The sequence below is a fragment of the Chenopodium quinoa genome, unplaced genomic scaffold (genome assembly GCF_001683475.1).
Source record: "Chenopodium quinoa cultivar QQ74 unplaced genomic scaffold, ASM168347v1, whole genome shotgun sequence".
Taxonomy (NCBI): Eukaryota; Viridiplantae; Streptophyta; class Magnoliopsida; order Caryophyllales; family Amaranthaceae; genus Chenopodium; species Chenopodium quinoa.
Window position 1 is genome coordinate 19216 of NW_018742577.1, and position 19711 is coordinate 38926.

At 34.8% G+C, this 19711-nt stretch overlaps 1 protein-coding gene across 1 annotated transcript; it reads left to right on the plus strand.

Moving 5' to 3' along the window:
* The first annotated feature begins 2367 nt into the window (after positions 1–2367).
* On the plus strand, positions 2368–19144 carry LOC110720807 (leucine aminopeptidase 1-like). The gene is made up of 11 exons (XM_021899846.1): positions 2368–2633; positions 3254–3327; positions 3610–4024; positions 4121–4315; positions 4546–4768; positions 5280–5406; positions 5600–5695; positions 6604–6681; positions 14044–14104; positions 14318–14505; positions 18931–19144. Exons 2-11 carry the CDS (start codon positions 3262–3264, stop codon positions 19060–19062), a joined length of 1581 nt encoding a protein of 526 aa, XP_021755538.1. The 5' UTR covers positions 2368–2633; positions 3254–3261; the 3' UTR covers positions 19063–19144.
* The last annotated feature ends 567 nt before the right edge of the window (positions 19145–19711 follow it).

The window sequence follows — 19711 nt, forward strand, 5'->3', positions numbered from 1 at the left end:
TTCTGGTCGATCAATGTAAGCCCAGATTATAATCTTGTTTCAGTGAAGTTTTGTACTCCGTAATTTGTTAAGCACTTATGGGGGGTATTTAAGGGGTGGTTAGGGATGTTTATAAAGAAAATTAGGGTTTGTGGGGGTGTTTGTCGTAGTGTGTCCTTTGGTTTATAGGTGGGTTTTTTTAGTGGTGTTGGGTGATTAGTGGGTTTTTTCAGGTGGGTCTTGGATGATTTTTGGTGGACAATGGGTTTTGTGGTGGTTTTGGTGGCGATTAGAAGTGGTGTTGTCGGGTGGGCGGTGATGAATTTCTAGGGTGTTACATTATAGTAGCTAAAAATTTGAAAACCTAAGCTGTAACATGTTACAATAGGTTATTAATTTAATACCTGAAATCGGAACCTCTTGTACATGTTATGGTTCAAGTTCCGGGACCTCTGGTTCCTAACAAAGTTTTGATTTCGGTCAAAGGTACTCTGATTGTTTGCTCATCCCTTATATTTATATCAATTAGGAATTGTATGGGTTCAAGTGGTAATAGTAGAAGATGTTATCATGGTTTAATGTGGAAATAGTCTTTTTTTTGACAAAATTCACTTTCCAAAGTCTCTTAGTGTACAAGTAAATTTAAAGGTCCCTGATAAACTATTTTTGTTATGACTGTTTTGCTAAATCAGCCTTTAAGCATCCACAATGGTTGTGCATAAGGACCTACTGACATTTTCTAAATAATTGTTAGCTACATGCTAGCTATTGTGGAGCTACAACCTCTTGTAGCTAAGTCAAACTACATACCCAATGCTATTATATTAATTTGTTTAATATAATTTATGTATTTGTTAGTATATTTATTTATTTTATGTCATCACGTGGGACATAATAAAATTACAAAAAAAAATAATGATGTAGCAACTTTTAGCTACATGTACATGTAGTTAGCCATTGTGGATGCTCATATAGTCCTTAAACTATTCTCTTTAATCAATAAATTTGGCAAGTCCATATACAATTGTATTAAATAATAATTAAATTTTACCACATACTTTTAAATGATCCCTAAATTACTGATGACTATACAAGGTCTGTAAATTATTGATCGAAAATAGTTTTCTTTTGTGGCCTAGGGACCTATTTCCTCTCACTTAATAGTTAAGAGACTAAAATGATATACGTAGTAAATACTACCTCCGATTCAATTTAGTCGCAACAAAATACAAGTTTTCGGAAACTAAGGCAAAAGATTGAAAACATGATTATGGAAAAATAAGGGTATATGTTTAACTATTAATCCATAAAAAAAAAAGAAGCAAATTCAACCTTAATTTAATTAAATAACCCACTAACACCACCAAGCATCACCCAAACCACACCACCCAGTACCAAACCCACACCGTCAACGCACCACCACCACCCTATGCACCCAGCAAACTGCCGACGCACCACCACCACCCCACACACTCAACAACCCGCCATTTCACCACCAGCAACCCACGAACCCAGCCACCCCACGAACCCATCAACCCGTCGACCCACCACCACCCCACGCACCCATCAACCCACAACCTCGAAACTCAGAACCACACGTTCGAGTTAATAACCATGAACCCAGCACCGCTGATCTGCAACCACAAACCCAGCACAGCCTATCTGCAACCACGAACCCAGCACTGCTGATCCATCAACCCACCAAACCAACGAAACCTACCCAGGAAACCCGACCCACGAATCAAACCCACGACGCCGCCGATCTGCAACCCCCGCCACTCTTTACACCACGAAGCTACCATGAAAATGAGGTTGGAGGAGGAGAGAGAAATTAAAGGAGACGAGGTATTGAGGGTTTAATTAATTAAGCTTGGAGTTTAATATAATAAAATCAGATTTGTAATTTAATAAGGTTATTTTTTTTTAAAAAGTAAGGGTATATTGCTTAATTACTACCCAAAAACATATTAAAGAGGAAAGAAACAAATTTGTTGCGAGTAAAGTAGTGAACCACCTAAAAAAGGAAATTGTTGCGAGTAAATTGAACCGGAGGTATTACGTTGGTTTCTTAACTTATTAGGGCCCGTTCTCTTCACCTTAATTTTGTTGAACTGAAATTTTTTTTATTGGACTGAAATTATTTTTGCTGAACTTAAATTATTTTTACTGAACTGAAATTATTTAATAAAACTGAATTTTGCTGACCTGAACTTAATTTTACTGGTTTAAAAAAGAAAACCTTATTTTTACTGAAATGAATTAATTTTTGCTGAACTAAACTTATTTTTACTGAAATGAAATTATTTTTACTTAATTTTTTTTTTTTAATAAGGTGAAGAGAACCTGACCTACGGAGTATAATTTTCTACGAAGCACAACGGAATGGGGGAGTAACCCACTATAGAGTATATGAGTATTCCGTAACTGTTCATAAAAAAATACGAGTACTTTTTTAGGCAGTGACTTCTACATTTTCTTTGTTTCCCAATTCCCAGGATTTACTGACTCAACCAGCAACCGAACTGCCGACCTACGTCTCCGGCTTGACCGCAACCATTGCCTGTCACAACCACGTATCCACCACCACAAGTCCACGAGTCGGTGGGAGCTCTCTGAGAGGCAACAATCTCCTTGCTCATCATCATTTGAAAAAGGTTAGGGTTTCTATTAATTAAAAAGGTCTTGTTCCTAAATTTTGTTTCCTGAAATTTTTATTGCATTTGCTTAATTGGTTGTTGATGCTAGTAATGTAGACAACTTTAGATAAAATTGTAATTTAGTTTCGGATTTTTTTGTAAATCAGTGAGCTGTTAAGTTTATATCTTATCGTTGAAGTTAGAATAAATGTGATTATCAGATCATGTGAATTGTAATTGGAATCAAAATTGAAAAGAGGATGGATTATATAATATAATTAAACTTATCTGGAGAGATTTGTTTTTGGATGTAAGCATAGATGCTATTGTAGATTGTACCAAAGTATGAAAGTTGAAATCAATTGTAATAATTTTTGTAAGTACTTTTAGGCCGTGATTTGAATATTTACGTGTTTTTGAATGAAACTGTATGATATGATTTTTTTTTTTTTTTGCTTTGCTTTCTTGTTTTGGCTGTTAATTGGCACAATGGCACGTGGTCAGCGGTGGTCTTCCATTCCTAAAATTTCAAATCTGTCAGTGGCTTCAATACAGATTGCCGTCATTGTATCCACTCCCTTATCAATTTTATCAATTAATTCCTTCTAAATTATTTTTATGTTGCCTTTATCTCGCAGGAGGCTGAATGGCACACTCTCACAGTCAAGTCAGTTTAGGACTCACTCAACCTACCAGTGTTGAACCTATTAAGGTTTATTTCTCATCATTATCAGCAAAATTTTGAAGCTTATTTGCATTTTGTGCTTTGCCTGCATTTTTAAAGTTTGTTCCTATCCACTTTCTTTTGTTTGTTTTATTTTTTTTTATATTACTTCTTTATCACTAATCGTGCTCTACTTTACTGGTTGGATCTCTTGTTTAGCAGACTTGAATATTAATTTGTTTAGCAGACTTGAATATTAATTAGTGTTTCCTTTTGAATATAAGTGTCACCTGTAGATTCTAAACTCTAACTGTTGAAATTTGATTGAAGGTATCATTTACGGTGAAAGATGTAGACGTGACAGAGTGGAAAGGAGACTTGCTTGCTGTGGGTGTTACAGAGAAAGACTTGAGCAAGGATGACAATATGAAATTTGAAAATTCTATCTTAAAGGGGTTAGATTCCCAATTAGGTGGTTTGTTAGCTGAAGCCTCTGTTGAGGAGGATTTTACAGGCAAGGCTGGCCAATCTGCTATTTTTAGGCTTCCCGGATTAGGATCCAAGAGGATAGGATTGATTGGACTTGGTTCTGAGCCTCCTTCTCTGGCAGCATACCGTGGTCTAGGTGAAGCTCTTGCCACAACTGCAAAGGCTGCTCAAGCTCGTGCTACTGCTGTGTTCCTTGCTTCTTCTGAGGGGCTTTCAGCAGAGTCAAAACTTAACACTGTTTCCGCCATCGTATCTGGTAAATGCCTCAACTTCATTCCTTGTTTGATGCTTGTCGTTTGCACTTTTCCAGTCCATGATACTTCATATTTATGTGGTGAAATGTCTGTGACAGGTACTATCCTTGGAGTGCATGAAGATAACAGGTTTAAATCAGAGTCGAAGAGACCACTTCTTCAATTTGTGGATATTGTTGGCCTTGGAACTGGGCTTGATTTAGAGAAAAAGCTTAAATTCGTTGAAGATACTTGTTCTGGAATTATATTTGGAAGAGAGCTGGTTAATGCACCTGCTAATGTACTTACTCCTGGTTAGTATGGCTCTTATATTTTGTTAGGTTCCAGTTGAGCTTTCTTTCTTTCCGTGTTCACCTGCCTAAGAGGTTGGTACAAGTTTATTGAATTTCCAAGGGCAAATGATACATTTTTTATCTAAATATTTTTTGAGTTGAGATGGATTCAGAGTAGGGGATAAGAAGAATAAACTACTAAGCTGTATTACTCCAGGACTAAATACAAGAGTTGTTGATATATTCCTCAGGAGTGCTTGCTGAAGAGGCTTCCAAGATTGCTTCAATGTACAGTGATGTTCTATCAGCAAAGATCCTTAATGTAGAGCAGTGCAAAGAACTGAAAATGGGATCTTACCTTGCTGTTGGTGCAGCTTCAGCAAATCCGCCACATTTCATTCATATGTGCTACAAACCTAGCGGACCAGTTAAAGCCAAATTAGGGCTTGTCGGGAAAGGACTGACATTTGACAGGTGAGTTTGTGGGGATGAATTGATATGATTAAATTTTGCTTCACCCTTTGGAACTGAGTTGTGTCTGATTGTGAAGTCAACTTTAGTTATCTATGGTTTTATCACGGGAGGGGATGATGAGATGCTACTTTAATAAGTTGATTTTATATCCTGTATTCAGCTCTAGATGTTTCTTATTATGAGTTCATGACATTAACCTTGGGAGGTGATGGTACCACCTATAGTATGTTAATTTCCTTCATTGCTCATGCCTTTACCCCTATTACATTTCTTTACCTATTAATCCACAATTTTGGGCTGTTCCAGTGTGTAGGTGCTTTTGATACTTTTCTTCTTCAGGATGATTAATGTTGTATTTCACTATTTCTTATGTTTTGATGTTGTTTGTTTACTAAGGTTATCTCTTTTTTTGATTGATTGTCAATAGTTGTCTCTATTTGTATATTCTTGTTGAAGTGCATTTGGATGCTGATATTAGCATGCTCTTAAGTGCTTCCCTTTGATTTTTTAGTGGGGGCTACAACATCAAAACTGGACCCGGTTGTTCAATTGAGCTAATGAAGTTTGATATGGGTGGCTCAGCAGCTGTTTTAGGTGCTGCAAAAGCGATTGGTCAAATCAAACCTCCTGGAGTTGAGGCAAGTCACAAAACTTATTCTCACATTATCACATATAAAGGAATAAGAAGAAAAAATAAGAAAAAAAAATGCTATTTAAATTTGTGTATCTAGTCGTCTAGAACCAGTTTAACTTATAGACAGATGTGAAATTACACTCTCTATTTGGGATACAGTTTATGTATGAAATATTGAAGATCTTGGGCATGTGCAGGTTCATTTTATTGTTGCCGCCTGTGAAAATATGATTAGTGGGACTGGTATGCGGCCTGGAGACATAGTCACTGCTTCTAATGGAAAGAGAATAGAGGTAATTTTGGAATGTAACAAGATTTTCTTTGTCTCAAAATATTAGTTTGGCCTATGTGACTATTGTTTTTTTTGCTATATCTGCTCTTTAGTGAAGATTATATGCCTTTAAAGCTCATCAATGGGATTTTAGGATAGTTTTTCAAACTAAGGATTTTAGAACAGCATTGACTTCTTGTCTAGACCTCTCAATTATGAGGTTTTAAGAATGGGAGTGTCAAATGTGTACATCCTTTTTCTAACTAAGCAGAGAGGGTGTTTGTGGATCTCCTACATTGAATGAATACTCCCTTCATACATATTATCTATCCACATCTGCAACTTTTTAATTTTTTTTAACTGTATATTGCCTGTCACTTGTATTACCAATGCTTTATTTTGTTATTGTTTAAAAATATTTATGCAATATTGTTTGTATATTTTGGAATTTGGATAATTAGGTAATAACTTCCTAATCAGAGGGAGTGAGGGACTCTTAACAATTGTTGGAACTGGAGGGAGTTTTTGTAAATTGAGAAGACAATTGAAACAAATTATTTTTTAAAAATTGTTGAATTGAAGGCTGACAGGATAAAGAAGACTGGGTTCATCTTGGATTTTCTAGTGAATCATTAAGTCGTCTCTTGGTTCTTATTTTCTTGTTTTGGTCTCTTCCATCTTGATGCATCCAGTGTGGAGAAGATTGTTGTCTTCCTCACAAACACCTCTAAAGTAAAAAAGACAGGGTGTCTTGGCAATTAGCTTGTATGATGCACTTCTGCGTTGGTGATATGCACTAAGAAGAGTTCATATGATTATCTAATGTCCTTATAAACAATTAGGTTGTATTGATATGTCACATTGATGTTTTTATTTATTTATTTAAATTTATTATTTATCTAACTTCAGCTTGTCAATCCTGAGATGCAGGTTAACAATACGGATGCAGAAGGTAGGCTTACTCTTGCAGATGCTTTGGTGTATGCTTGCAATCAAGGTGTAGAGAAGGTATAGTTAGGTGTTGAATATTTATGTATCATGAACATGATTAGTAAATGGATAAACAAGTGCACACACACACATATGTGAATGGAGAGTTGAAGTGGCTTGCTCCTGTATCTCTCACAGACTCAAATGTTACCATCACCATCCAGAATGGTTTTGTTTGTGATTTACTCCTGTTAACTTCCTGTATTGAGTAATCCTATAAGCTCCTTGCTCACTTGGCCCATCACGAATAAAAGACTTTGTATCACAACAAATAAAAAGACAATGAAACATATGAAAATAAATCTTTAGTAACCTCTTAATTTAAAAGAAAAAGTGCATGATTGATTATTCATGCAAACTTAATAAACTCTACTAATGGTAACTTGCCACTTCATAATATATGAAAACATCCAAACAAGACTCATTATTTTTTTTAAACGAGAATAAAAATTACAAGCTACAAAGCAAGTTCGAAGAACTACACAAAGAAACCCTATGAACATGCTGCATAAATCCCTTATTCCATTGAACTTGAGAATTGAACAAGAGAGCATAAAGAAATAAAGCTTTGGCTTATAAAAAAAAGAGCTGAATGTTAGGCAATAGAGGAAGGAAATTTAGACGACTTAGACATCACAACAAAGTCACCTTTACAAGTGACAAGGTACCCTTAACTGTGGAAGAGACTATTACCATACCAAATCCCCACTAGACACTTATGGAAGCCCCCATATTGGAGAGCAAGGTTAAGATAAAGGTAACAACACACACACACCAAGTTAAGACTAGCCCTAAAAACTAAAATAGATCATAGGAAAGGTCCATCGTCTATCCCCAAAACTATGTGAACTCAAATTCCAAAACACTACAAGAGGAGGCTAACACACCCTCCTAGCTCCCCTAAAAACTTTAAAAACCTAAAAAAAAGGAACAATCCCAATTAACACAACATTTGTAGCATCAAAGATCATCATCGAACTTTCGACTAAATGCCCCAAAAAATGCAAGGATACCACAACACATACCAGAACACAAACTTAACTCCGAAACTTACATATGAAAAAGTTCAAAAGTCAGACCATGAGTGAAAAAAGGGCAGAAAATAAAAAAGAACCCTTAACCGAGTCTTTACCTTTACCGATTGATTCGAAATCACAAGGTGGCGACGAAGTTAGCTTCGGAATGAAAGCCCAAAACCTTAGTTGACAAGTCATAAGGTAACAAATCCCATCCCAAACAAGAAATCCTTACCAAAACTTCACCATTTTTACCCTTTTTCAAACCACTTACTTTAAATAAAATATAGGAGAAACATTCACATGTTACTGCCATATGTTAAAACGTTAAGGCTTTATCAAAGTATCGCACTGGAAAAACCAAACTTAAGTCTTTAGAATAACAAAGTTTAGAAAACCAATAAGTCAAACCTTACAAACTGAAACCATAAAAGCCCATATTTAAAACTAAACTAATAATCAAAATCCAAATCATAAATGAAATAGTATAACATAAATAAGTTTAACACCAAAACGAATTCTCTCAATCACATCCCTTGATAAATAACGAATTCTCTCAATCACATCCCTTCACAAAACATTTGTCAAGGGATGTGATTGAGAGAATTCGTTTTGGTGTTAAACATTTGTCAAATCTTTAAACTTCAGATCATTAAGTCATTAAGCTAACCTGTACCCAATGATACAAGTGTAATAATTAGATCATCATAAGGTCATTAAAAGGCGAAGGCCATGACCAAAAGAAAACACACACAAAAGGACGCAATCAGCAAAGACGAGTACATACAAGCTACAACGCACCAACTGATCATGCTCAACTAATTAAAGTAAATAAACATACATCACGAATTCATTAATCAAGACTCCTCACTTAAATAGTTCAATCAACTCAACATACTTACTAATCAATTCCAATCACTTGACTTTTTATTTTTAATTTAATTTAATTTAGTCTAAGCAATAGACAAGGTTGTCCAATCCACCGAATCATTTTTGATCACATATAGCGCGATGCCGTACTCATATAGTTAGTCTAGGATCCCATCTACCGTTATTATAAAATAAAAATGTAAATACCAAAAGAAAAGAGGACATATTGATCAAACAAGCCTCGTAAAGCCATGGGCCACCACTGTGTACCCCAAGCCATAATTGTCAATACTTTAGAATTTCACCCTTTTCGGAGTTTATTGCTCATCCATGTTTAACTTTATATGATTAAAAGTTTAATTAATAGTAAACTCATCATTCAATTAAACATTACACAACCAACTATGGAGGTTCACTTTTAATCTTAATTAAGACAATGATGATTACATCTCAAATTGACTTTTAATTGCTTTAAGTTCCAAAATATCCAAAATTATTGAACATAGGCAACCTACATAGCCATTTCGGCTTAATTCACCTTTACTCAAAATACTAACAAGTCATGCTCGAGTAAATGAGTAATAAATAAAATAATATTAACCTCATGGAATAATTAATAAATTCATCCCATTTAATCCATTCAATCCCAATCCTTCGATAATCCAATTGTGATTAACAAACCAATCCAATAAAATATGCTTGTATGAACATTCTATACAAACAATTAATCCAATATAATATTCTTGCATACATAATTTCATACAAACTTGATCAATTTACCAAAACATGTCTCATAAATATAAGCACATGAATTAATTAAATGTATAACCAAACAATTTCCATCCAAGAGTTCTCTAATCATGAAAGTAAGTTCTTTCCTTTTGGTACCTAAACATGATACTACTTACAACGAAGTAGACATGTACATACCTCGTGTAAACAATCTTTTGTGCCACTTTTAATCACTTAAAAGTCTCATAGGGAATAACCAAACTAATTTCTAGCAATTGAACTTGATTTAAAACTCATTAAAACTTCCTTTAAAACATGTTTATATATTTAATTAATGATTAAAAATACAATGGGAACAAAAGCCCGATCATAAGAACCCTAAAATCCCAATTTAAATAAATTAACCCTAGGTTTATAATTCATAAAATCTGAAAATTAAAACAACATTATAATATGAAATTATAATCTTTATACAATTAAAATATAACTAGTTTTATGCCCCGTGCGATGTCCGTGTTGTTTATTGAATTTTAAGATAAATTTATAATTTATATGTAAAATTTTAAAATATATCATTGATACAAAATTAGTTAGGAATTGATGTGTTTTTTTTTTTTTTTACAATTTGCTATCTAGTAGACATGTAATGACTAATAACAATGTTGGTGAAAATGTTCGCTTTAATACATCAATAAAAGGATTTTTGTGAAAATAGCACCACAAATTTTACAAAAAATGGATTATAACACCACATAATCTCAAACTTTGATTATAACACAAAAAAAAAAAATCCAAAAATTGGATTTCACCACCTTCTAATTGAGTTTTGGATGAAATCCGTTAGTGGGACCCAAGATAGACACGTGGCAATAAGACATTGGTTTAAAAAATAAAGGTAAAATTTTTTTTTTAAAAAAAAAGAAAAACACCTTATAACCCTAACCCAACCACTAGCCCACCACCGGCGGCCACGACTCCACAGCCGAAGACTCCTACTGTCGCCGACAACCCTTCCTTCACCAGCGAAATCACCGCCCACCATCCCCACCCACCACAGGCCCCCTCCCCCTCGCAAATCCCACCGATCAATCCGTGCAAACCCTTACTGGGAGGAAGCGAAGTGGCTAGGAGGTTTCGGCTGGGTTGGGTTAGGTTTCGGCTGACGGTGGTTCGACGACGGTTTGGGCTGGGGTTTCGGCTAGTTTAGGTTAGGGTTTCGATGGTGTGGTGACGGTATCGGAGGTTTTGGGCAGGGTATGGTGACGACGGTGGTTCAGCGACGGTCTCGGAGCTTCGGGGGTTAGGTTTGGGTGACGGTGGTGGGAACCTACCGGCGGTGGTGGCTGGTTTAGCATTTTAGGATTTTTTTTTTTTCAAAAAAAAATTTAATTTTATTTAATCCAATAGATGAGAGACATGTGTCCAAAGTGAGCCTCACTAACGGATTCTTGGATGGAATCCGTTTGTAGGTGGTGAAATCAATTTTTTTGATTTTTATGTGGTGTTATAATACAAATTCGAGAAAAGGTAGTGTTATAATCCATTTTTTTTCAAAATATGTGGTGTTATTTTAAAAGAAATCCTTAATAAAAATTAGCAAAAAATAACCTAAATAAAATAAGTGTTGTAAGCGCGTTGGATTGCTAGTTTTGTGCCCGTGCGATGCCCAGGTTTTTTTTATTGAATTTAAAGATGTCTAATTTTAAAAATGATCATTGATACAAAATTAGTTAGTAATTGACGTGCTTTTGTGACGATTTTTTTATCTAGTAGGCATATAATGACTAATAATAATGTTGGTGGAAATATTCGATTTAATTACATTAAAAAATAAAAAAAATAGCAAAAATAAATTAAATTAAATAAATGTTTAAAACCCGTTGGGTTGACACGAATCCAAAACTTTGGGCAAGGGTTGAACATTTCTTCACTCGTAACTTGAAGTGACCCAATCTGAGATGACTCATGACCTGACCTAATGTATGTTCTTTGTCTACATAGTAATAAAATTCTATTAGATTATAGACTTTTACACTTTGAACTACTCCCTTAGCTCCAAAATATATTATGATATAAAAGATATATTTATATGATACTTTTGTAGAATTATAATCTAATAATATTTTTGAATAGAATTATAATTCAATTTCTACATTTGAAAGATTGGTATTTTATCGAAAATAAAATTCTAAACCAACAATTTTATCCTAAAGTTATATCCAAATAGATTTCTAAACTAATTTTTTTTTTTAATCTTGTGAAGTCTATTTAAATCTATCCAACGTGGCACGACACTTGGCGAAAAGTTAGAACGCCAATTGTCGCTACTTCGTGACCTGGCTAAAAGTTTAGCTTTATATATTAGTTATATGATATGATGTGATACTAAAAATATAATATTTATACTATAAAATCAAAACATAAACAAAATTAATAATTTTAAGCAAAATAAGAAAAACAAAGGGGAGAGAGAAAGAAGCTGACCGTGGCTTGGTGGTTCGCCGGCGGATTACAGGCGCCGGTTTCCAGCAGTGGCAGCAGGTGAGCAGTGGCTCACCTATGGAGGAAAGGGAAAGAAGAAAAAAAGAAAAACAAAAGAAAGGAAAAGAAAAAATAAAGGAAAAAAAAGAAAGAAAAATATAAGGGGAAAAGAAAACACTAACCTTTTTGTGTGGGAATTTTTTTGGGATTCATGGGGCATTTATAGGAGATAGAGTTGTAGGGTAAAATTGGGGCTCATGAAAATAAATCATGGGCCACTTAATTAATGGAATAATTTGGACTTTGTTTGTATAGACATTAATTGTAGAATGAAGGTTCATAAAATAATTTGTACTAACCCAATTTATTAATTTGAAACTTTTAAAATTAAATTTCGGAAAAATACAAATAAATATTATAAATAAATTAAAATTTCGTTTATAAATTATTAAAAAAATACAGGAGATTACATTTAATCCCATGAACCCCTTTGAAATGGAGGAAAGCGAAGAAAGACACCGAAGGTGGACACTCGTGTGGTGGCTAAAAATAAAGTCCGCTTGCAAAGGCATCGATTTTTTTTTTTTTTTTTTTTTTTTTTTTTTTTTGTAGTTTTCTCACTGAAGGTCCGGCCTCGGAACCTTTGTGAGTCCCTAGGATTTTGTTGGGGGAGATTTTTTTACCGGAGAGAGAAGTGAGTGGTTTGCCGCATAGTATACAAGATTCATCATTAGTGCAACAAAGCAAAGTAAAATATCCAAACCTATTTATAGCTTTTGGAGCATGTTACCAATGTTAATCCTCCCTAAACCCTAGTGTCAATGCGTTTATCAAAGCTTTCACCCGGAGATGCAGCCTCCTTCTTCAAATGAAGTTTGTGGATTGATTAAATAATTGAGAAAAGCAAGACCAAGTCCTTCTAGTTTAGAAAGGTAGTCTACCTTGATTCAAGGAAGATTTTCGTTTGAATGCCTCTATCAATTTTCATTCCTCTAGTTCAGAAGTGAGCTCATCTAACATAAAAAAAAAAAATTTAAAAAAAAAAAAAAAAAAAAAAAAACACACACACACACATTTGTATGGTGGGGAGATGACAATTGGTATAGATTGAGGAATTAGGGCATCGAAAGGTGGCTCTCCTCTTCTAACATTTTACATCGATGAATATGATGACTATATTCTACCTTATAAATCTTTCTAAACGAGTTACTATTTGAGAATTGAGTAGTATCAGATTTTGCATTAAAATTTTCAATTACTTCATACAATAAAATCTTCGTCATCCTTGGAATTTGCACTCATAACACCACACTTTTACTAGAATCTTAAAATTTGGGTGTATATTCATTTTGAAGAAGCGTAGGTCCTCATTGAACTAGAGATAAGTATAGAAGAATAGTAAAATGATTTTGAACATGCAAAGGAAAGTTTAACTCGATGTGCATTGTGTTGAGTTCATTGTAATGTCTTTAAGTGAATTTTCAAAATTGGAGAGGAAAATTAGATCTTTGATTATTGGAAATGCAAAAACAGGTCTTAAATGTGACTTTAGGCCACCACACCAAATGCCAAGCTTACAAATTTATGGATATCCCCCTTATCTACTCTTTTTTCCCTTATGTAACAAGTTCACCAATCTCTGAAGAACTTAAGTACTATTACTTGTCTGCTTCTGAAAATGACAAAACAGTTATTCAACCCACTACCAAGTGCTTGTTTGGCCTCCTGCCTGGCTGCTGTTTGGCTGGCTGTTGCTGGTGCTTGCCTTGCAGACTCCTGTTAGTGAGGGTCACAGACTCACAGGTGGTCTGTTGTAGTTTGTTACATTGATGTTCTTGGATAAAATAAACCTATCCAGCTGAGAAAACTTCCGATGGTAATTCCCAGTGCACCGAGCATTATTCAATGCAAGGTCACAAAGTAGAATATTGTCTTCAAAGTTTATTCTTTGTTGAAATTTTATGTATCTCATTCAAAATTAGATGAGCTTTAGCTCTAGGGGAGTGACTTTGATTCTTCGCTGCAAAAAAACAATCCAACTAAATCTTGACAGTTGATGTATGTATATGTCATGGAGCTATTAAGCTTCTTAAAGGCAAAGTTTATTATGCAGTATATGAAAATATGTTTTTGTGGATGGTCAGACAGTGTAATTATAATGAGAAAATGGACTCTTTTTATACAGTAATACTGAAAAACTTATCTTTGACAAACCTTTATCTTTGTGTAAAATTTACATCTAAGAGATGCACTAATAATCATGACGTACCTTCTTTGGCAGATAATTGACCTCGCAACATTAACTGGAGCCTGTGTTGTTGCTCTGGGACCTTCCATAGCAGGTTAAGTGCATATTTATGATCTTTCCCTGCCAGTAGCTAATTTCTCTATTGTGGTTGATGTTGTCATCATAGTGCATCAAGATTTTTATTGTTTAGCCTGACAATGTGAGGATATCAGTTAAATATGCTTTCATTAATCATTGTATCTTGAAAAAATAGGATTTTTTCTCCCATCCTACTGGCTTCTTTATTCATCCCCTGCTTGTTTTCCAGGTGTCTTTACACCCTATGATGCACTTGCCAAAGAGGTGTTTTCTGCATCAGAAGCTACTGGAGAGAAACTCTGGAGGATGCCTTTGGAAGAAAGTTACTGGGACTCAATGAAATCAGGAGTGGCTGATATGGTTAACACAGGGGGTCGTCAAGGTGGTTCCATCACAGCAGCTTTGTTTTTGAAGCAGGTAGAATCAATACTTTATCCCCCCCCCCCATGCGCCTCCCTCTTTTTTATTTTAATTTTTAAAAAAACCTTAAGTCACTGTTTGGCCATGTTGGTACTTTTCTATCACTTCAGTAAGTTCATCATGCCATTACTGTTGCAACTCCTTTTTATTTGACTCTTTTTGTTATCTTCATTTTACTAGAGCATCCTGCACCATTATTGGAACCAATTGAATACTACAATATCTTATGCTATCACAAATATTATGATTATTGTTTTTATTATTCCTCTAAGGGGGAAAGGTTGATCTTATTGGTTAGTGGTGTACAATATCATGTGGGTTTGTCTATTCATAATCATTGTTGGGTTGTTATTGATATTTCATTTGAGTTGAGAGATAAAGGTTGCCATTGAAGGACATACCCTATTTCCCCTAATTTAATCTTAGTGCAATGTTTGGGTTTAGATTAGTTCAAATGACTTGTACTTCCGTTTCGTATTAATCGTAACACTTTTCTTTTACATCAGTTTCATATTAATTGCAACACTTCTATATTTGGAAATGACCCACCATTATTTTATAATTTCTCTCTCCCACTAACCCCACTTTCACAAATATTTTATTATTTCTCTTTCTTACCAACCTCACACACTATTTTTTTAATATTATTTCTCTTTCTTACTAACAAAACTTTATATTATAAGTCTAGTCTATAATTTTCTTAAACTTTGAGCTAACCCTACCGTTGCGATTAATGCGAAACAGAGGGAGTAAAAAAGATATTTTCTTGTGAAGAGAAATGTAGGGCCTTGATTTAATTGTACTTTGTGCAAAACTTTGTTGTGCTGTTCATAAATGAAGCACTACTAAAGACTTAATATCCCTTCACTATGGACTTGATGACCCAAAATTGAAGGTTTCAAGGGATTTCAATTGTGGAAATTTTACGGATAATCTTATGCCTTGCTCAGTTCACCTTAAAAAAATAATTTTCAGTAAAAATAAGTTTAGTTTAGTGAAAATTAGTTGGAAAAATTACTTTAAATAATCTAACCTTTGTCTCATTCTCCCAAAATAATCCAACCTTTAGATTATTCTAGAATAATCCAACCTTTTACCCCCATCTTCCCATATCAACCCAACAGGTCACCAAATCGGTATAACAAGTTGCCTTGCCTACGTGTCATTTTCTTATTGGTTTTATTTTTTAATTTACAATTTTTTTTTTTTTGTAAAAAAACCCACCCTACTTCTTTCTCTCTCCATGACCACATCCTTAGACACCACGTACTCCCTTTAACCACCATCAACACCAATTCCTTTCTTTCTCCTCTCCTTCCATGGCTAACCTCCATTATTAACACCATCTTCCTCAATTACCATCTACCTCATCTCCCCTCCTTCTTACCAACCAATAAGAACACCATGAACCCAAAATCTCACCACCCCCACTCACCAAGAACCACTACCACCAGGTCCACCACAAACCTCGCCATCACCGAATTTAGCCACTCCCACGCGCCAAGAACCACCACAAATTAAAAACACTGAACCTCGAAAAACCCCAGTCCACTATTTTTGGGTGAGCCGATTATATGGATGTCGTACTTATTCGGTAGGTGAGGCTGATTTGTGTAAGTGAGGGGTTGTTTCGGGGGTGGGGTGGTGGGTATTGGGTAGGGGGCTGATTTTGTGTGGCGGGTGGTGGTTGCTTATTGAGGTGAGGGGTTGTTTGAGGACAATTTTTCTAGGTAAGGTGTAGTTTTGGTGTTTGTTGGGTGATTCGGCCAAGTGCAATTTAGATGTTGGTGTTGCTGGTGCGGTTTTAGTGTTAGTGGTGGTTGTTTTCGGTGCTTGTGGTGTGTGGTGTTAGTCATATAGGAAAGATGAAGGAGGTGGTTATCATGGGAGGTGGATCGGTGGAGCTTTTGGGGTGGTGGTAATGGAGGAAGATAGTGGGATGGAGGAGAAAGTAAGGGATGACCGATTGTATAGGTAACTGGTCATTTGGGTTCATTATGTGAAGAAGGGGTATAAAGTTTGGATTATTCTGGAATAATCCAAAGGTTAGTTTATTTTGGGAGAACGGAGCAAAAGTTAGATTATTTAAATTAAAATTTCCAAATTTGTTTAGTTTAGTAAAAGTAAGTTCAATTCATTCATTAATGTTAGATCAATAAAAATCAGTAACTATAAAGAAGTAATATAATATAAAATCATTAAAAATAATTTCAATTCAGCAAAACTAATTTCAATTCAGTAAAAATAATTTCAGTTTTCAGTTTTTAGTTTAGTGAAAATAATTTCAGTTTAGTATTAATAATTTAAGTTAAGCAAAATTAATTAAAAATAAGGTGAAGTGAACGGGGCTCTAGAAGGTAACGATTTCTAGGTTTTATGTTAGGTGTAGCGAGTGTATAACCCTAGTTACCACAACTCTTAGGAAGAATTATGTTCTCAGCATAGCATAACAATATTAAACAATGTTACGAAAGCTTTGTGGTTTCTTGGTAATCATTTTGTTAATTACAGGAGGAATACCATGGGAAAGAAGTCTTGATCTAGGATCTCATTCATCATCCGTATAGGATTTGAATTGACATAGAGAAAACATATCTTCATTCATATAAAAATGAACTTGGAGTAATCCTAATGATTAAGTGAACCTTAGAAAGCCGAGGTAAAAAATTTGTTCAAGATAAATGATGTGAGTTAAATTTATAGAATTTTTCCAAATTAATTTTTTTACTCTACAATTTCGAACAAAAGCCCTCATTTAATTGCGTAAAGTAACTTCTATCTTATCCCAAACTGAAAAGGAAAATTTGATTCTAATAATCCAACCTTTACGCGATCTTTTTTTAATAATCCGACCTTTTGATTATTCTATAATAATCCAAGCTTTAGAGGGTGTTCTATTCTATTAGGTTAAGTAGGTTACTTGACCTAAAATAGCAGGTTACATGCCATGTGTCATGAAATCATTTGTCTAAAAAAAATTTCATTTTTTTTTTTTGAAAAAACTTTTAAATTAAAAAAACCTTTTTTTTTTCCTTTCTTCTTCTTCTCCCCTTCCACCTCCATGAAAATGCAGCTCCATAACCATCTCCAAAATCCGACAACCGTAACCCCCAAAATTCGACAATCGTAACCCCCAAAATCCTACCACCTCCATATCCGACTTCAACAACCCCACCCCTCAGTCACCACCACACAGCTTACCGCTGCCACTTGAAAACCCCACCGCCACGTATCACTTGAAATCCCAGAGATATTATCATTGGGAAACCAATTTTAGATCACAAAAGGCAAAGTGCAGCTCTAACAGAAGCATATCAGCTTCAAAATTCCCAGAAAAAAATATGCAAGAAAAAAAAGAAATGTTCTTGAAATTATCCCCTCAAAAATTTCAACATTTTGCATCTAATTTTCTACAAAACATGAACAATGCCTGTAAATAGAATTAACCTTGCAAAAAAAACACAAATTCAAGATGAACCCATTTTCAAACCCTTAGAAATTAACATAAACATGAATAAAAAAAAATAATTAAAAAATCGAGGAAGAACCACCATCAAATTTGCTGAGAAATCCCCAGTTCACCACCCCTCCGCCTGAAATCCCAACCCCGTTGCCATTCCTCCACCTGAAACTCCACCCGAAACTCCACCCCACCGTACCTCTCTACCTAAAAACCCCACCCCACCCCACCCCACCGTCTTTCCTCCACCTTAAAACCCAAATCCAGAAAACCCAAACCCCTTTTTCTTCCCATACCCTACTTCTCAAACCCCACCCTCTAAACTGAATTCAAAGTATTTTCTTTCAATTTCTAAACTAAAGGATCCGAATTAAGGTTCTGGGTTTCTAAAGCTTTAATTTTACGAGGTGGGTTTCAGGGGGTGGTTGCAGGGAAGGAGGGGCGGCAAGAGGGTGGTCGATAATTGGAAAAGGGAGGAGGGGCAGCAACCAGCAGGTCCTGCGCTTCGTTGTGGGTGGCCATGGAAGGGGGGAAGCTGTTTGGCTGGGAATTTTTATTTATAACCTTATTTTTTCAAAATAAAATGAAAATAATAATAGTAGATAAATATTTACCTGAAGAAGAGGTAGTAGGTCACTTTGACTTAAAAGAATAGAATACCCCATAAAGCTTGGATTATTGTGGAATAAACGAAAGGTCGGATAATACTTCAATATGTGTTTCCCTATTGTGCACGTAGGGAGTTTCTCTAATGTAGGTGATCTTGTTTAGTTTAATATTCACAGGTTTAAGATCAAGGATTATTGTAAAATTATCAGACTGACTGTGTAAAGTGTTCATTTTTGTTTGTTTAACTATTGACTGTCAATTCTGACTTCAATTTATTTATTTTTATTTTTTTTTGACAAAGCTTACTTACAAAACAAGCAAAACAAAACCCTAATTACATGTTACTTTTGCAGTTTGTGGACGAGAAAGTTCAGTGGATGCATATAGATATGGCTGGTCCAGTCTGGAATGAGAAGAAACGTTCAGCTACAGGATTTGGCGTATCAACATTAGTTGAGTGGGTTTTGAAAAACTCAACCTCATAATTGGTGACCAGTTGGAACTGATTGTATTGCATGCCAAGTTGATGCTCAAAATAATTTTATAATTCCAGTAAGAGTTAAAACATCTCATTCCTTTTTTTTTTTTTTTTTTTTTTTTTTTTTTTTTTTTTTTTTGTGATGTACAACTTGCGACTTTGCGTGATATGACAGTTTTTTTTTTTTTTTGAAAATTTAACAAGAATAATTTATCTTTTGATTTTTCTAGAATAATCCAACCTTTGCTGCCTATTCTCTTCTAGCAATCCTAACAAGTCACCCTACCCATCAAATCGGTTACTAAGGGCATGTTCTCTTACGTTGAAATTCATTTCAGCTCAGCTCCTAATTTCCTTCTTTTATAAAATATTTAATTCGATTCAATTCAGTTCAGCTCAGTTCAGTTAAGTTCAGTTCAGCTGAGTTCAGTCAATGAGAACAGACCCTAAGTTGTGTCACTTTCTTATTTGTTACATTTTTATTTTAAATTTAGGAGTAAATTTAATTTTTAAATTATGATAATTAATTTATATGAAAATTAAAAATATCCCTCCCCTTCTCTCCCTTCTCCATTACTAGTCACCACCTTCCTTCATTACCACCTCAAATCGCCTCCACTAGTTGTAAGCAGTCACGCACATCATGCAATGACTAG

What these genes read in the sequence shown, in the direction of transcription:
- LOC110720807 (XM_021899846.1), top strand. Translation starts at nt 3,262, where the DNA reads ATGGCACACTCTCACAGTCAAGTCAGTTTAGGACTCACTCAACCTACC. An exon ending in CCAGTGTTGAACCTATTAAG is followed by an intron (nt 3,328 to 3,609) that starts GTTTATTTCTCA and finishes ATTTGATTGAAG; the next exon opens with GTATCATTTACGGTGAAAGA. An exon ending in TCTGGGACCTTCCATAGCAG is followed by an intron (nt 14,105 to 14,317) that starts GTTAAGTGCATA and finishes CTTGTTTTCCAG; the next exon opens with GTGTCTTTACACCCTATGAT.